The 12629-nt window shown below is 50.7% G+C and overlaps 1 protein-coding gene across 2 annotated transcripts in view; it reads right to left on the reverse strand.

The window, feature by feature from the left end:
• SIK3 (SIK family kinase 3) overlaps nucleotides 1-12629 on the reverse strand; it is a 97901-nt gene that overhangs the window by 4702 nt on the left and 80570 nt on the right. For both annotated transcript variants that reach the window (XM_069946950.1, XM_069946949.1), the window contains 2 exons: nucleotides 695-861; nucleotides 435-567 (listed from right to left, as the gene is read on the reverse strand). In XM_069946950.1, coding sequence (XP_069803051.1) covers nucleotides 435-567; nucleotides 695-861 — 300 coding nt within the window. The remainder of the gene's footprint in view (nucleotides 1-434; nucleotides 568-694; nucleotides 862-12629) is intronic.

Below are 12629 nucleotides of genomic sequence, written 5' to 3' on the forward strand. Positions count from 1 at the left end.
AAGTCTGTCCGTTTTCTAGCTACACCATTGAATACGCTTGTTTTCATACAACATCAAATGGTGAAAAGGTTCATATATATCGCAACTCTGAATACTGGTAGACTGTGGGTGCTCACTAGCTGACATGCTGGGAATTCCCTGACTGTTTATAGCATTAAATTGGTTTCTATTGTCCCTGGCATAATGGCTAGCCCTGCTAGCCTAACATTGCACATATCACCTGGCTGCTCCACGCTGCTTCTTCACTATGTAGGATTTGTTGTTTTCATTAGCACAAAAACATAATTACAATTTGCCACCTAATTTTCTGTGCCACACAGCACTTGCGAAAATGTGGTATGAGTACATTTTAATGTAAAAATTAATACACTTAGTTAAAATATAAAACTTAAAAAAAAAAAATTAATAAAGAGACCCAAGAGCATGGCACATACCGTCACCCTCTCCATCCTGAAGCTGCTGACTTCCCATGAGTGAAGAGCGGCTCTGAACGGCGTCAGCCATGCGTGCAGAGCTTAGAGCTTTACCAGCCATTAGGCTCATACCAGCCAAATTATCCAGCTGCACCTAAAAAAAATAAAATAATCTGGTCAGTCTTTCTTTATATATGAACTCACCTATTGTATGGATGTCCAGGTATTAGACTTAGTATTTGTTTCCATATTTATATAACCTGACAATCCAATATACATACATAGGCATCGTCACTTGTTTGGATGGTGTGGTGCCGCTGCAACATCCTGGTACGGGCATGTTCACTGGGGGAGGACCTTGGAGGATAGGGGACACCATTATGATCTGGAACTTCCATAACATGAGGAGGGGAAACTCTGTCCATGCAGTTTACCGATGGTCCTGGTTCTAGGGGAAGAAGAAGAAAAAAAGTAAACAAACATGTATGGCCCATTGAACTTATGTTACCAATATACACACTAATACCGAACGTTACCTTGTTCTAGTATCTACATTGCAGATCACACAAACATATAAGCAAAGCTAAACATATTCTGAGTGAGTAGGAAGGACAGGTAGGTAGAGGCTCATCTCTCAACAAGATGATGGATCAGACACATTAACCCCTTAAGGACAGAGCCTGAAATGGCCTTAATGACAGAGACAAATTTTATGAATATGACCAGTGTCACTTTATTCATTAATAACTTCGGGATGCTTTTACCTATCCGGCTGATTCTGAGATTGTTTTCTCGTGACATATTGTAGTTTACATTTCTGGTAAATTGGAGTCGATACTCATAACGAATCTTTATGAAAAAACCCCAAATAATGTGAAAAAATGTGAAAAACTGCATTTTTCCAACTTTGAAACTTTTTTGCGTATACAGAAAGGAGGAGTTTTTACTCACCGTAAACTCTCTTTCTCGTAGTCTTCATTGGGGGACACAGACACCATGGGTATAGGCTGCTGCCACTAGGAGGCTGACACTAAGAAAAACCAAACTACGTCGGCCCCTCCCAGCAGGCTATACCCGCCCACTGGCACTGAGCTAATTCAGTAGTGAAAAAGCAGTAGGAGGAGCCGAAACAAACAAAGAAAAACAGTCCACACTCAAAATCTGAAAACACAGGCCAACAGGCAACCCTAAAACAGACAACAGAGGGTGGGTGCTGTGTCCCCCAATGAAGACTACGAGAAAGAGAGTTTACGGTGAGTAAAAACTCCTCCTTTCTCGTGCGTCTTATTGGGGGACACAGACACCATGGGACGTCCAAAAGCAGTCCCTTGGGTGGGAAGAGACAGAGTGGAACAAAGAAGAGGAAGAAGCCACTGCCGCCTGCAAGACCTTGCGGCCCAGACTCGCATCGGCCGATGCAAACGTGTCCACACGGTAAAACCTCGAAAAGGTGTGTAGCGAGGACCACGTGGCGGCCTTGCAGATTTGAAGAGCTGAGGCCCCATGACGGATGGCCCAGGAAGCCCCAACCGAACGAGTCGAGTGAGCTGCAATCCGGAATGGGGGCGACTTACCCTTACTCCGGTAAGCTTGAGCGATGGCGGAGCGGACCCAGCGGGCCAGGGTCGCCTTAGACGCCGCTGACCCCTTTCGAGGACCTTCAGGGATGACGAAGAGTGAGTCCGAGTGCCGAAGAGACTTTGTCCTGGAAAGATAGATGCGCAGGGCGCGAACCACATCCAGCTTGTGGAGCGCGTGCTCCCTCGGATGAGAGGGGGCCGGGCAGAAAGAGGGAAGAACAATGTCTTTGTTGAGGTGGAAAGGAGAAACCACCTTGGGCTGGAAGGAAGCCACGGGCCTAAGCACCGCCTTGTCCTGGTGCAACACCAGCAGGGGAGGACGGCAGGAAAGAGCTGCCAATTCCGAAATCCGCCGGACAGACGTAACCGCCACCAGGAAAACCACCTTAAAGGACAAGATGGCCAAAGGTACATCTCGGAGGGGCTCAAACGGAGGAGACTGCAGAGCATCCAGGACAAGGTTCAGATCCCACGGGGCAACTGGGTGCCGATAAGGAGGTGCAATGTGCGCCACCCCCTGGAGAAAAGTCCTGACTTGGGGAACTGACGCCAAAGGTCTCTGGAAAAAAACTGAAAGGGCAGAAACCTGGCCCTTAAGAGAGCTCAGGGATAAGCCAGCGTCCAGACCCGCCTGGAGGAAGGCAAGGAGTCACGCCAGAGAAAAAGGAAGTGGTGGCGCAGAACAGGCCTCACAATGACGGAGGTAGGCCCTCCAACAACGATAATAAATCTTCGCCGATGCAGGCTTCCGGGCCCTGATCATGGTCCTGATGACCGCATCAGAGAAACCGCATGATTTCAGAATCCAGGTTTCAATAGCCACGCCGTCAAACGTAGCGTGGCTAAACGCGGGTGGCAGAGTGGTCCCTGAGTGAGAAGATCTGGCCGGTCTGGAAGACGCCAGGGGACGTCGGCGGCGAGGTTCACGAGATCCGTGTACCAGGCGCGCCGTGGCCAGTCCGGGGCCACGAGGACTACCGGAACTCCTTCCGACTTTATTTTTCTCACCACCCGCGGCAGAAGCGGGAGAGGAGGGAAGATGTAAGGGAGGCTGAACCGATGCCAGGGAATCACCAAGGCGTCCGAGGCCAGAGCCAGAGGGTCCCGCGTCCGGCAGACGAACTTAGGCAGTTTGTGGTTGAAGCGAGACGCCATCAGATCCACATCCGGTGTCCCCCACCTGTGACAGATCTGGGAGAACACCTCGGGATGCAGGGTCCATTCCCCTGGATCCACACGTGCACGACTCAGATAGTCGGCCATCCAATTGTCCACACCCGGGATGTGAACAGCGGACAAGGCAAGCACGGTTTCCTCCGCCCAGGAGAGGATCAGCGCCACTTCCATCATGGCGGCCTTGCTGCGGGTCCCGCCCTGATGATTCACATAAGCCACTGCAGTGGCGTTGTCTGTCTGCACCCGAACGGGGAGACCCCGGAGCTGTGTCTGCCAGTGCAGAAGGGAGAGACGAATCGCCCGCAGCTCGAGGATGTTGATAGGGAGGCAAGCTTCCTTGGACGACCAGGTTCCCTGAACCGTCAGATCGTTCCAAACCCCTCCCCAGCCCCGCAGGCTGGCATCGGTGGTCACGATCTGCCAATGAATGGGAAGAAAAGAGCGACCCAGAGAGAGGCTCGGAGACCGCAGCCACCACTGAAGGTCTCGACGGAGGTGAGCCGGTAGTTTTACCCTCCGCTCTAGAGAGGGGAGCGACCTGTCCCACCGTGACAGCAGGAAGAGCTGCAGGGGACGGGAATGAAACTGGGCAAAGGGGATCGCCTCCATAGACGCCACCATCTTCCCCAGAACCCTCATGCAGGAACGTATGGACACAGGGCGGTGGCTGCAAAGAGCTCTGATGCCGACCTGAAGGGACTGCAACTTTTCCTCTGGAAGGAAAACGCGGCCCTGTACTGAATCCAAACGCATTCCCAGAAAAACAATGGACTGGGCAGGGATCAGGGAGGACTTGGGGCGGTTGAGTAGCCAACCGAAGCGTGAGAGCGTATCCAGGGTGATATGGAGGCTCTCTAAATTCTGGTCCTCGGAAGGGGCTTTGACGAGTATGTCGTCCAAGTAAGGGGTTACCGAGACACCCCGAGCCCGAAGAAGAGCCATGACAGCCGCCATGGTCTTCGTGAAAACCCGCGGAGCCGAAGCCAGGCCGAACGGGAGAGCTACGAACTGATAATGCTCTTCCCCTACCGCAAAACGCAGGAAACGTTGATGAGGAGGAAAAATCGGCACGTGAAGATACGCGTCCTGAATATCCACTGAAGAGAGAAACTCGCCCGGCTCCAGAGATGCGATCGCAGAGCGCAGGGACTCCATCCGGAAATGAGAAAGTCAGACATGACGATTCAGACGCTTGAGGTCTAGAATCGGACGTACCGAACCGTCCTTCTTCGGAACCACGAATAGGTTCGAATAGAACCCGCGGAACCGTTGAAGAGGAGGGACGCGAACAATCACTCCCTTTGAGAGGAGCGAAAGGATGGCCTGGAAAAAACCGTCCGCCAGGACAGGGGACCTGGGGGGACGAGAAAGGAAAAAACGATCGCGGGGAACGGAAACGAACTCGATCTTGTAACCTTGTGAGATCAGTTCTCGCACCCAGGCGTCCTGAACATGCGCAAGCCAGACCTCCTGGAACAACAGGAGGCGGCCGCCCACCTGAGGAGGTCCGGGTGGGGGAAAACCTTCAGGAGGAGGAGGGCTTGGAGGTGCCAGGCTTAAAGGGGGGCGGGAGGCGGCAGATCGCGCCTGCCAGGAAGAACGGTTCTTGGAGAAACCGGACCTTTTGTTCTGGGGGGCCGCAGTCTTCCCGGAGCGAGATGGCGGAAGCGACCGAAAGGAACGAAAGGAGCCTGGTTTGCGACGGGAATCCTGACGCTTGGGGCGCTGCTGGGGAAGATTGGTACTCTTCCCCTCCGTGGCATCGGAAATTATGTCATCCAGACGTTTCCCGAAGAGACGAGAGCCCGCAAAAGGAAGACTGGTGAGAGAACGCTTGGAAGCGTTGTCAGCCTGCCACTCACGAAGCCACAAAGACCGGCGAATGGCCACAATATTGGCCGACGCAAAAGCCGAGCAGGCTGCAGCGTCCAGAGAAGCCGAGCAGAGGTACTGAGCCGCGTCCTGAATCTGTTGGGCGAGGTCAGCTAAGTCCTCGGCCGATACGCCAGAAGTAAGGCCGTCCCTCAGTTGCTTAGCCCACACTGAAATGGACTTAGACACCCAAGTGGAAGCAAGTGTGGGTAGGAGAGAGGAGCCTGAGGCCTCAAAAGCTGACCTAGCTAAGGACTCGGTGCGTCTGTCAGTAGAATCCTTAAGGGACGACGCATTGTCCAGCGGAAGAGTCGTGACCTTGGTCAACCGAGAGATCGGGGGATCCACAGAAGGTGGACCTGACCAGCGAGACACAAGGTCTTCAGGGAAAGGATAAAGAACCGACAAGTGTTTAGGTTTTGAGAAACGCTTGTCTGGGGTCTTCCAAAATTTGGAAAACAGGTCATCAAATTCCTTGTGACTGGGAAAAGTGCTGCGGACACGGTGGCCGCTTTTATGGAAAAAGACCTCATCAGAGGGCGATGGGTCCGATGAATCCTTCAACTGGAAGGTATAGCGGACTGCGGCCACAAGGCTGTCTACAGTGGAAGCCGCAGAGGAAACATCCTCAGGATCAGAGTTGGAAGCCGACTCAGAATCCGACAGATCTCCAGGCGAATGGGATCGCCTGTTAGGAGAGAGATGCGTATGGGCCAGGCTAGTTCCAGGGGAGCCAGAGGAAGAGCGAGAAGAGGCACGGCGAGGACGCTTGTGGGAGCGGCTCCTGCCAGGGCGGACACTGCTGGCCGCCGGGCGAGATAGGGCAGGTGCAGAAGAAGAAGCAGACAGGCGATCAAGGGCGGCCGCCACAGACTGAGACAACTGAGCCATCTGCGACACTGACTGGCAGAGGGAGCGCGCCCAGGCCGGGGCAGACTCCTCAGACTCCGGTGGGGGGTCCTGAGCAGGGGACAGAGACGAACAGGACTGCATGGAACAAGCAGTGCAGATAGGCTGAGAATGGCCAGAAGCAGATTTAGTGTTACAAGACGTACAGAAATAGTAGGTAACGGAGGAAGGAGGAGGATGCTGGCGGCGTGAGGATTCAGATCTTGAGTCAGACATAATGAAAACTAAATATATATATATATATATATATATATATATATATATATATATATATATATATATATATTAGTAAGAAAAAAACAGCCAGCTAGTGTATTCCTTCAGGCAGGCAGCTGTTGGAGAAGTAACCAAAGCCTGCAGAATAACAGAATACACACAGTGAGAACTCAGAACAGTAACAAGAAAACAGGCATAAAGTCCCAGAGAGACCTTACCAAACAAATCCGGAAAATGGCAGAGGTACAGGACGGCTGCTGAGGACAGGATGGGCAGAAGAAGCTGGTCAGGAAAGGCAGGCTGGGGGTTGTAGTCCCACGGAATGAGGACTCTTGCCGACCGTGGAGCTGCGCAGTCTGCAGGCTGCCGTACCGTCCGGGCTGCACAGAAAGCCGCGTCACGTGCGGAGTGACGCGTCACGTGCGTGGTGACGTCAGGCGTTGGCCCGCGCGGGAGAAGAAGACCGCGCGCGGGAATTACAAAAAGACCGGGAGGAGAGGAGGAGCGGCGCGCGCGAGAAGAGGCCGCGAACCGGAAGTCACGGGCCGGACTCCGGAAGTCGCGGTCCGTAGGAAAAAAGGAGGCCCCGCACCCGGCACCTAAAAAGACCGGCATCCCAGTACCCGACCCCCCGCATGCGGTGACGGTAGGAGGACGCGGGGGACCCGGGAGCCGGAGGCGCATGGGGAAGGGGCGGCGGGCGGAAGACAGACAGGCCGCAGGAGTGGACCGGGGGACCCGAAAAAACCCACGGGAGGGGAAGAGAGAAAGAGCAGGGGAGGCACATACTTACCCCTGATGCTGACTGACCTGTCCCACGGATCTTCTGCCGGCACTGTGCCGCGCTGCCGCGCGCAACTTTGGGAGGCTGGGCGGGCAGGGGCTGGCGGAGCAAGTCCGCATTAAGGAACAAACAGACAGCAGGGCTAGTCTGTGTCCTGGGCGCTGGGTCCGGCCGGTGGCAACCTAGGGTTAACAGCCCCTTTCCAGTTAGGTTCTGTGCCCTGGTTGCATAAGGGGGGGATCAGGGCGAGTCTTTAGTGACCCACCGTGCCCCGACCTGTTAGGAAGAAAAAAATTAGCAATTCAAAGAAAACCAAGCAGAAACTGGTCTGGAATAACCAGACCTGCGTCTGCCTCCTACTGACACTAAGCTAAACTGAATTAGCTCAGTGCCAGTGGGCGGGTATAGCCTGCTGGGAGGGGCCGACTTAGTTTGGTTTTTCTTAGTGTCAGCCTCCTAGTGGCAGCAGCCTATACCCATGGTGTCTGTGTCCCCCAATAAGACGCACGAGAAAGTGGTTATACCACATAAATTATATATTAAATAGCATTAGCAACATGTCTACTTTATGTTGGCGGCATTTATTAAACTATCTTTCTTTTTTTTTTAGACAATAGGAAGCTTAAAACATTAGCAGCAAATTTCCAAATTTTCTGTAAAATTTCAAAATCAGATATTTTTAGGGACCTGTTCAGGTTTAAAGTGTATTTGAGGGGACTGTATGTTAGAAAGCCCCACAAAGCACCCCATTTCAGAAACTGCACCCCCCAAACTCTGCAAAAGCATATCCAGAAAGTGTTTTAACCCTTTAGGGGAGTCACAGAAATAAAAGCTAAGTGTGTAAGAAATTTGAAAATTTTAATTTTCTGTGCAGAGATTTTATTGTAATCCAATATTTTTCATAATTATAAACCTATTACCAGAGAAATGCACCCCAATAATTATTGCCCCGTTTCTGCAGTTTATAGAAATACCCCATATGTGGCCCTATTGCGCTATTTGACGTAACCACAAGCCTCAGATACAAAGGAGCGCCTAGTGAATTTCAACGCCTCCGTTATATTTGGTCATTTTTGACTGTACCACTTCAGGTTGGCAGAGGCTCTGGGGTGCCAAAACCTAAAAAACACCCCTAAAGGGACACCATTTAGAAAACTACACCCCTCGAGGAATATAACAAGGGGTGCGGTGAGCATCTGGACCCGACAGGTGCTTCACAGATTTTCCGAACAATATGGCGTGAAAAAAGAAAAATTTATTTTTTACACTAAAACGTTGTTCTAGCCTTCAATTTTTCATTTTCTTAAAGGGATAAGAGGAAAAAAAAGACACAAAATGTGTAGCGCAGTTTCTCCCGAGTACGGAAATACCCCACATGTGGCGATAAAGTGCCAAGGGAGCGCAGGACGAGCCTCCAAAGGGAAGGAGCGCCAATTGGCTTTTGGAAGCTGAATTTAACTGGAAAGAATTTCAAGGGCCATGTCGCATTTACAGAGCCCTCGTCCTGCCAAGACACTGGAAACCCCCCACAAGTGACCCCATTCTGGAAACTACACCCCCCAAGGAATCTAACAAGGGGCACAGTGAGCATATGGACCCCACTGGTGACGGGCACAAATGTGGAACAATGTGACGTAAAAGTAAAAACATTTAATTTTTTCACTTTCATGGCACAAATGTGCCCGTCATCAAGGGGTCCATATCCTCACTGCACCCCTTGTTAGATTCCTTGAGGGGTGCAGTTTCCAGAATGGGGTCACTTGTGGGGGGTTTCCACTGTCTTGGCAGCACCAGGGCTCTGTAAATGCGACATGGCATTCATCATCCATTCTAGCCAAATCCAACCTCCAAAATCCAAATGGCGCTCCTTCCCTTCGGAGGCTTGCCCTGCGCCCACATGGCGCTTTATGTCCACATGTGGGGTATTTACGGACTCGGGGGAAATTGCTCTACACATATTGTGTTTTTTTCTCTTTTAACCCCTTGTGAAAATGATAAATTCAAGGCTAAACCAACATTATAGTGTAAAAAATTTAATATTTCATTTTCACGCCACATTGTTCCACATTTGTGCCCGTCACCAGTGGGGTCCATATGCTCACTACACCCCTTGTTACATTCCTTGAGGGGTGTAGTTTCCATAATGGGGTCACTTGTGGGGGGTTTCAACTGTCTTGACAACACAGAGGCCTTTTGAATGCAACATGGCCCCTCGAAATCCATTCCATCCAAATCCAGCCTTCAAAAACCAAATGGCGCTCCTTCCCTTCGGAGGCTTACCCTGCACCCGCATGGCGCTTTATGTCCACATGTGGGGTATTTCCGTACTCAGGGGAAATTGCTCTACACATTTATTGTTTTTTTTTTTATCTTTTAGCCCCTTGTGAAAATGAAAAAATCATGACAAGATTAATGATTTAGAGTAAAAATTTTACAAAAATTACACTAAATGTTGGTCTAGCCTTGATTTTTTCCATTTCCACAAGGGGTTAAAAAAGAAATTGAACACAAAACGTGTAGGGTAGTTTCCCCTGAGTACGAAAATACCCCACATGTGGGCATAATGTGCCATATGGGCACAGGGCAAGCCACCAAAGGGACAGAGCGCCATTTAGAGGCTGGAATGGAGGATGGAGGCCATGTCGCAATTACAAAGCTCCTGTGCTGCCAGGTCAGTAGAAACCCCCGACAAGTGACCCCATTCTGGAAACTACACCCCATAAGGAATCCAACAAGGGGTACAGTGAGCATATGGACCCCACTGGTGACAGTCACTTACGTAGAATATGTGCCGAGAAAATAAAAAATACAATTTTTTTCATTTTCACGTCCCAAATGTGGCCGTCACCAGGGGGCCATATCCCCACTGCCCCACTTGTTAGATTCCTTATGGGGTGTAGTTTCCAGAATGGGGTCACTTGTGGGGGGTTTCTACTGTGCTGGCCGCACAGAGGCTTTGTAATTGCATCATGGCCTCCTCTAATGGGAATGGCGGCCATACCTACTTAGCTGGGAAAAAGGGACAATTCTAATTTATTTTGGGGTATTAGGCCAATTAGTTTATAAGGTTGGAAATGACAGGTGTCCATCAAATTCAATCTGTGTTGATCCAGAGGAAGGCAAAAAAAACCCTCGTGAGGCAGACGACAGCAGCCTAATCACAGGGGAAAAATTCCTTCCCGACTCCATAATGGCGATCAGAATAATCCCTGGACCAACGTGACCCCTGAAATAGGAATAAGGGACAGAATTTAGATAATGTAGAACCCCAATGACATGTGGTACGCCTTGAAGCGATCCAGTATGCAGAGGCCGGGGTGATCAGGACAGGTGTCACACTGGAAAATGGTGTCCTTCCTGATCCCCCTGTTACGCCACACTCTGCACTTCTTCTGGGGTCTCCTGTTTTCCAGTGTGGGGGACGTCACCTGGAAAATGTTGTCCTGGTGCGATACGGGGTCCTTCATATCCAGAAGCGCTGGGTCCGCTCCATGGCTACTAATTATTAGGGCTTTATTACTGCTTCTGATATTTTCGGATTGTGCCGCAAGCTACAGGGCAGCGAGGGACCGGAAGAGGGGGTGCTGGTATAAAGTTATCCCCGTACAGGTGGTAACCTTTATCCAGCAGTGGGAAGATCAGTTCCCGGACGATCTCCCCACTAACTCTGAGGACGGGAGGGGGGGAGTGGGTTCATCTGGGGGCATCTGGGGCTGGATTCGGGTGTCCCTTCCTTCAACCACTGTAATGGTACATGTACACTGCGGAATTGCGAAGGATAACCCTTTGTGCATTCCGCAGCTGGCACCCGCCGGCGGACTGATGCAGGCGTGCGTCTCCGCGCGTGTCACACTCCATTCTATGCACAGGCGGATTCTGCCCTCTGTCCAAAGAATGAACGTGTTCATTCTTTGGACGGACAACGGAATCCGCCCGTGCATAGGATGGAGTTTATGACACGGGCGGAGACGCACGCCTGCATCAGTCCGCCGGCGGGTGCCAGCTGCGGAATGCACAAAGGGTTATCCTTCGCCATTCCGCAATATGCACCTACCCTAAATCTGTAAGAGTACCCTGAGGTACTGTCACAGAGTTTGTAGAATTTCACGCCATACCGTGACCTCTTATTGGGACGGTACTGGCGGAAAAGACGTGTCTGCGGGGCAGCTTACGCTACGCTACCCCCAGACACGTCACTGGATGATGATGATGATGAGGATGAATGGAGAAAAGAAGGATCCCCCCATTCATTCTCTCTGGTTGTTTCGGTGTTGGAGGCAATAATAGCATATGCGTCCGACGCCAAAAACACCCTGGGGGCCATCTTTATACGGGGACTAGTATATGGGGTATGTAAATGTTTATTGTAAAACTTTATTTCATGTAGTGTAGTGTATTTCATGTAGTGTAGTGTAATATAGTGTTTACGTTTTTTTTGACAGTAAGAAAATAATATCCCTACGCCAAGAAAGGAGCTGCTGATAAATGCCACACTTATGTGCGGCACTTATCAGCAGACAGTGGCGGTAGGATATAGGGAGGAAAAACGCTCCTACGCCAAAAAGGAGGAGTTGCTGATCAGTGGCGCACTTACGTGCAATGCTGATCAGTACTCAGCGGCGTTAGGGCGCAAAAAAAGTAAAAAAAAAAAAAATTGGGAAAAAAAAAAAAAAAAATCTTTTTAACCCAAAGCAACTGATGAGTGAATGATATTCACTGATCAGCCGCTAGGGGGCAGTAGAGAGAAGATTGCCGGAGATTACTGAGGCCCGCCGAACACGAAGACCCGAGTGTTTCCGAAGATTTCCGACGCTGGACGAACAAACCCGGAAGCGACGCGAAGACGACGCGGACTGAAGATCTTCGCTCCGGACGGCCAGATCAGGTGAGTATGGTACACCTGCACCACACACACCTGTTCTGCACCTCTCAGCTACCTAGCTGAGGGGTGCAGAACTCGGCAACACTGTTTTTTACCGTATGATCGCCGTGATGGGCCGGCCGGTACTGGCCGGCCTATCACGGCGATCGTGGGGGTGGCATCGGCGCCATCTTTGTTGGGGACACTAATGGCGATTGGTGCTATCCCGGACAGCACCAATCGCCATTGCTTTCCGGGCCACCGGGTCACCGATGACCCGGAAAGCTGTTTTCAGCTGCTATATGCTGATCTGTATTGATCTGTATACATTATAGCAGGCCATCTTCCCCGACCGCTGTGTGTGAACACACAGCGATCGGGGAAACATCGGGCGTACGTATACGCCCGTTTGCGTTAAAGCCCACCCTGCGGAGGCGTATACGTACGCCCGATGTCGTTAAGGGGTTAAACTACGTCAGGCCTATAATAGCATCTAAGTGATAAATCCCACAAATAACCCATCAGATTGTTTTGTGATGGTAGCAAGATTCCTTTTTACCACTAAATAGGAAATACTAAGGGCCCTATTACACCGACAGATTATCTGAAAAGAGGAGAAATCTCAGTCTTTCCTTTATTATCTATCAGATAATCTGTTGGAACCTAAAGGTCCCTATTCCACCGGACGATTATCGACCGAACGAGAAATCGTTGATCGCTTAATAAGACCTGGACCTATTTTTATCGTTGCTCGTTCGCATTGAATAAGACGTCACTCGGTTGTTCGCAGTAGATACAAACGCAATAATGAAGAAATA

Source organism: Dendropsophus ebraccatus, chromosome 12 (assembly GCF_027789765.1).
Source record: "Dendropsophus ebraccatus isolate aDenEbr1 chromosome 12, aDenEbr1.pat, whole genome shotgun sequence".
Taxonomy (NCBI): Eukaryota; Metazoa; Chordata; class Amphibia; order Anura; family Hylidae; genus Dendropsophus; species Dendropsophus ebraccatus.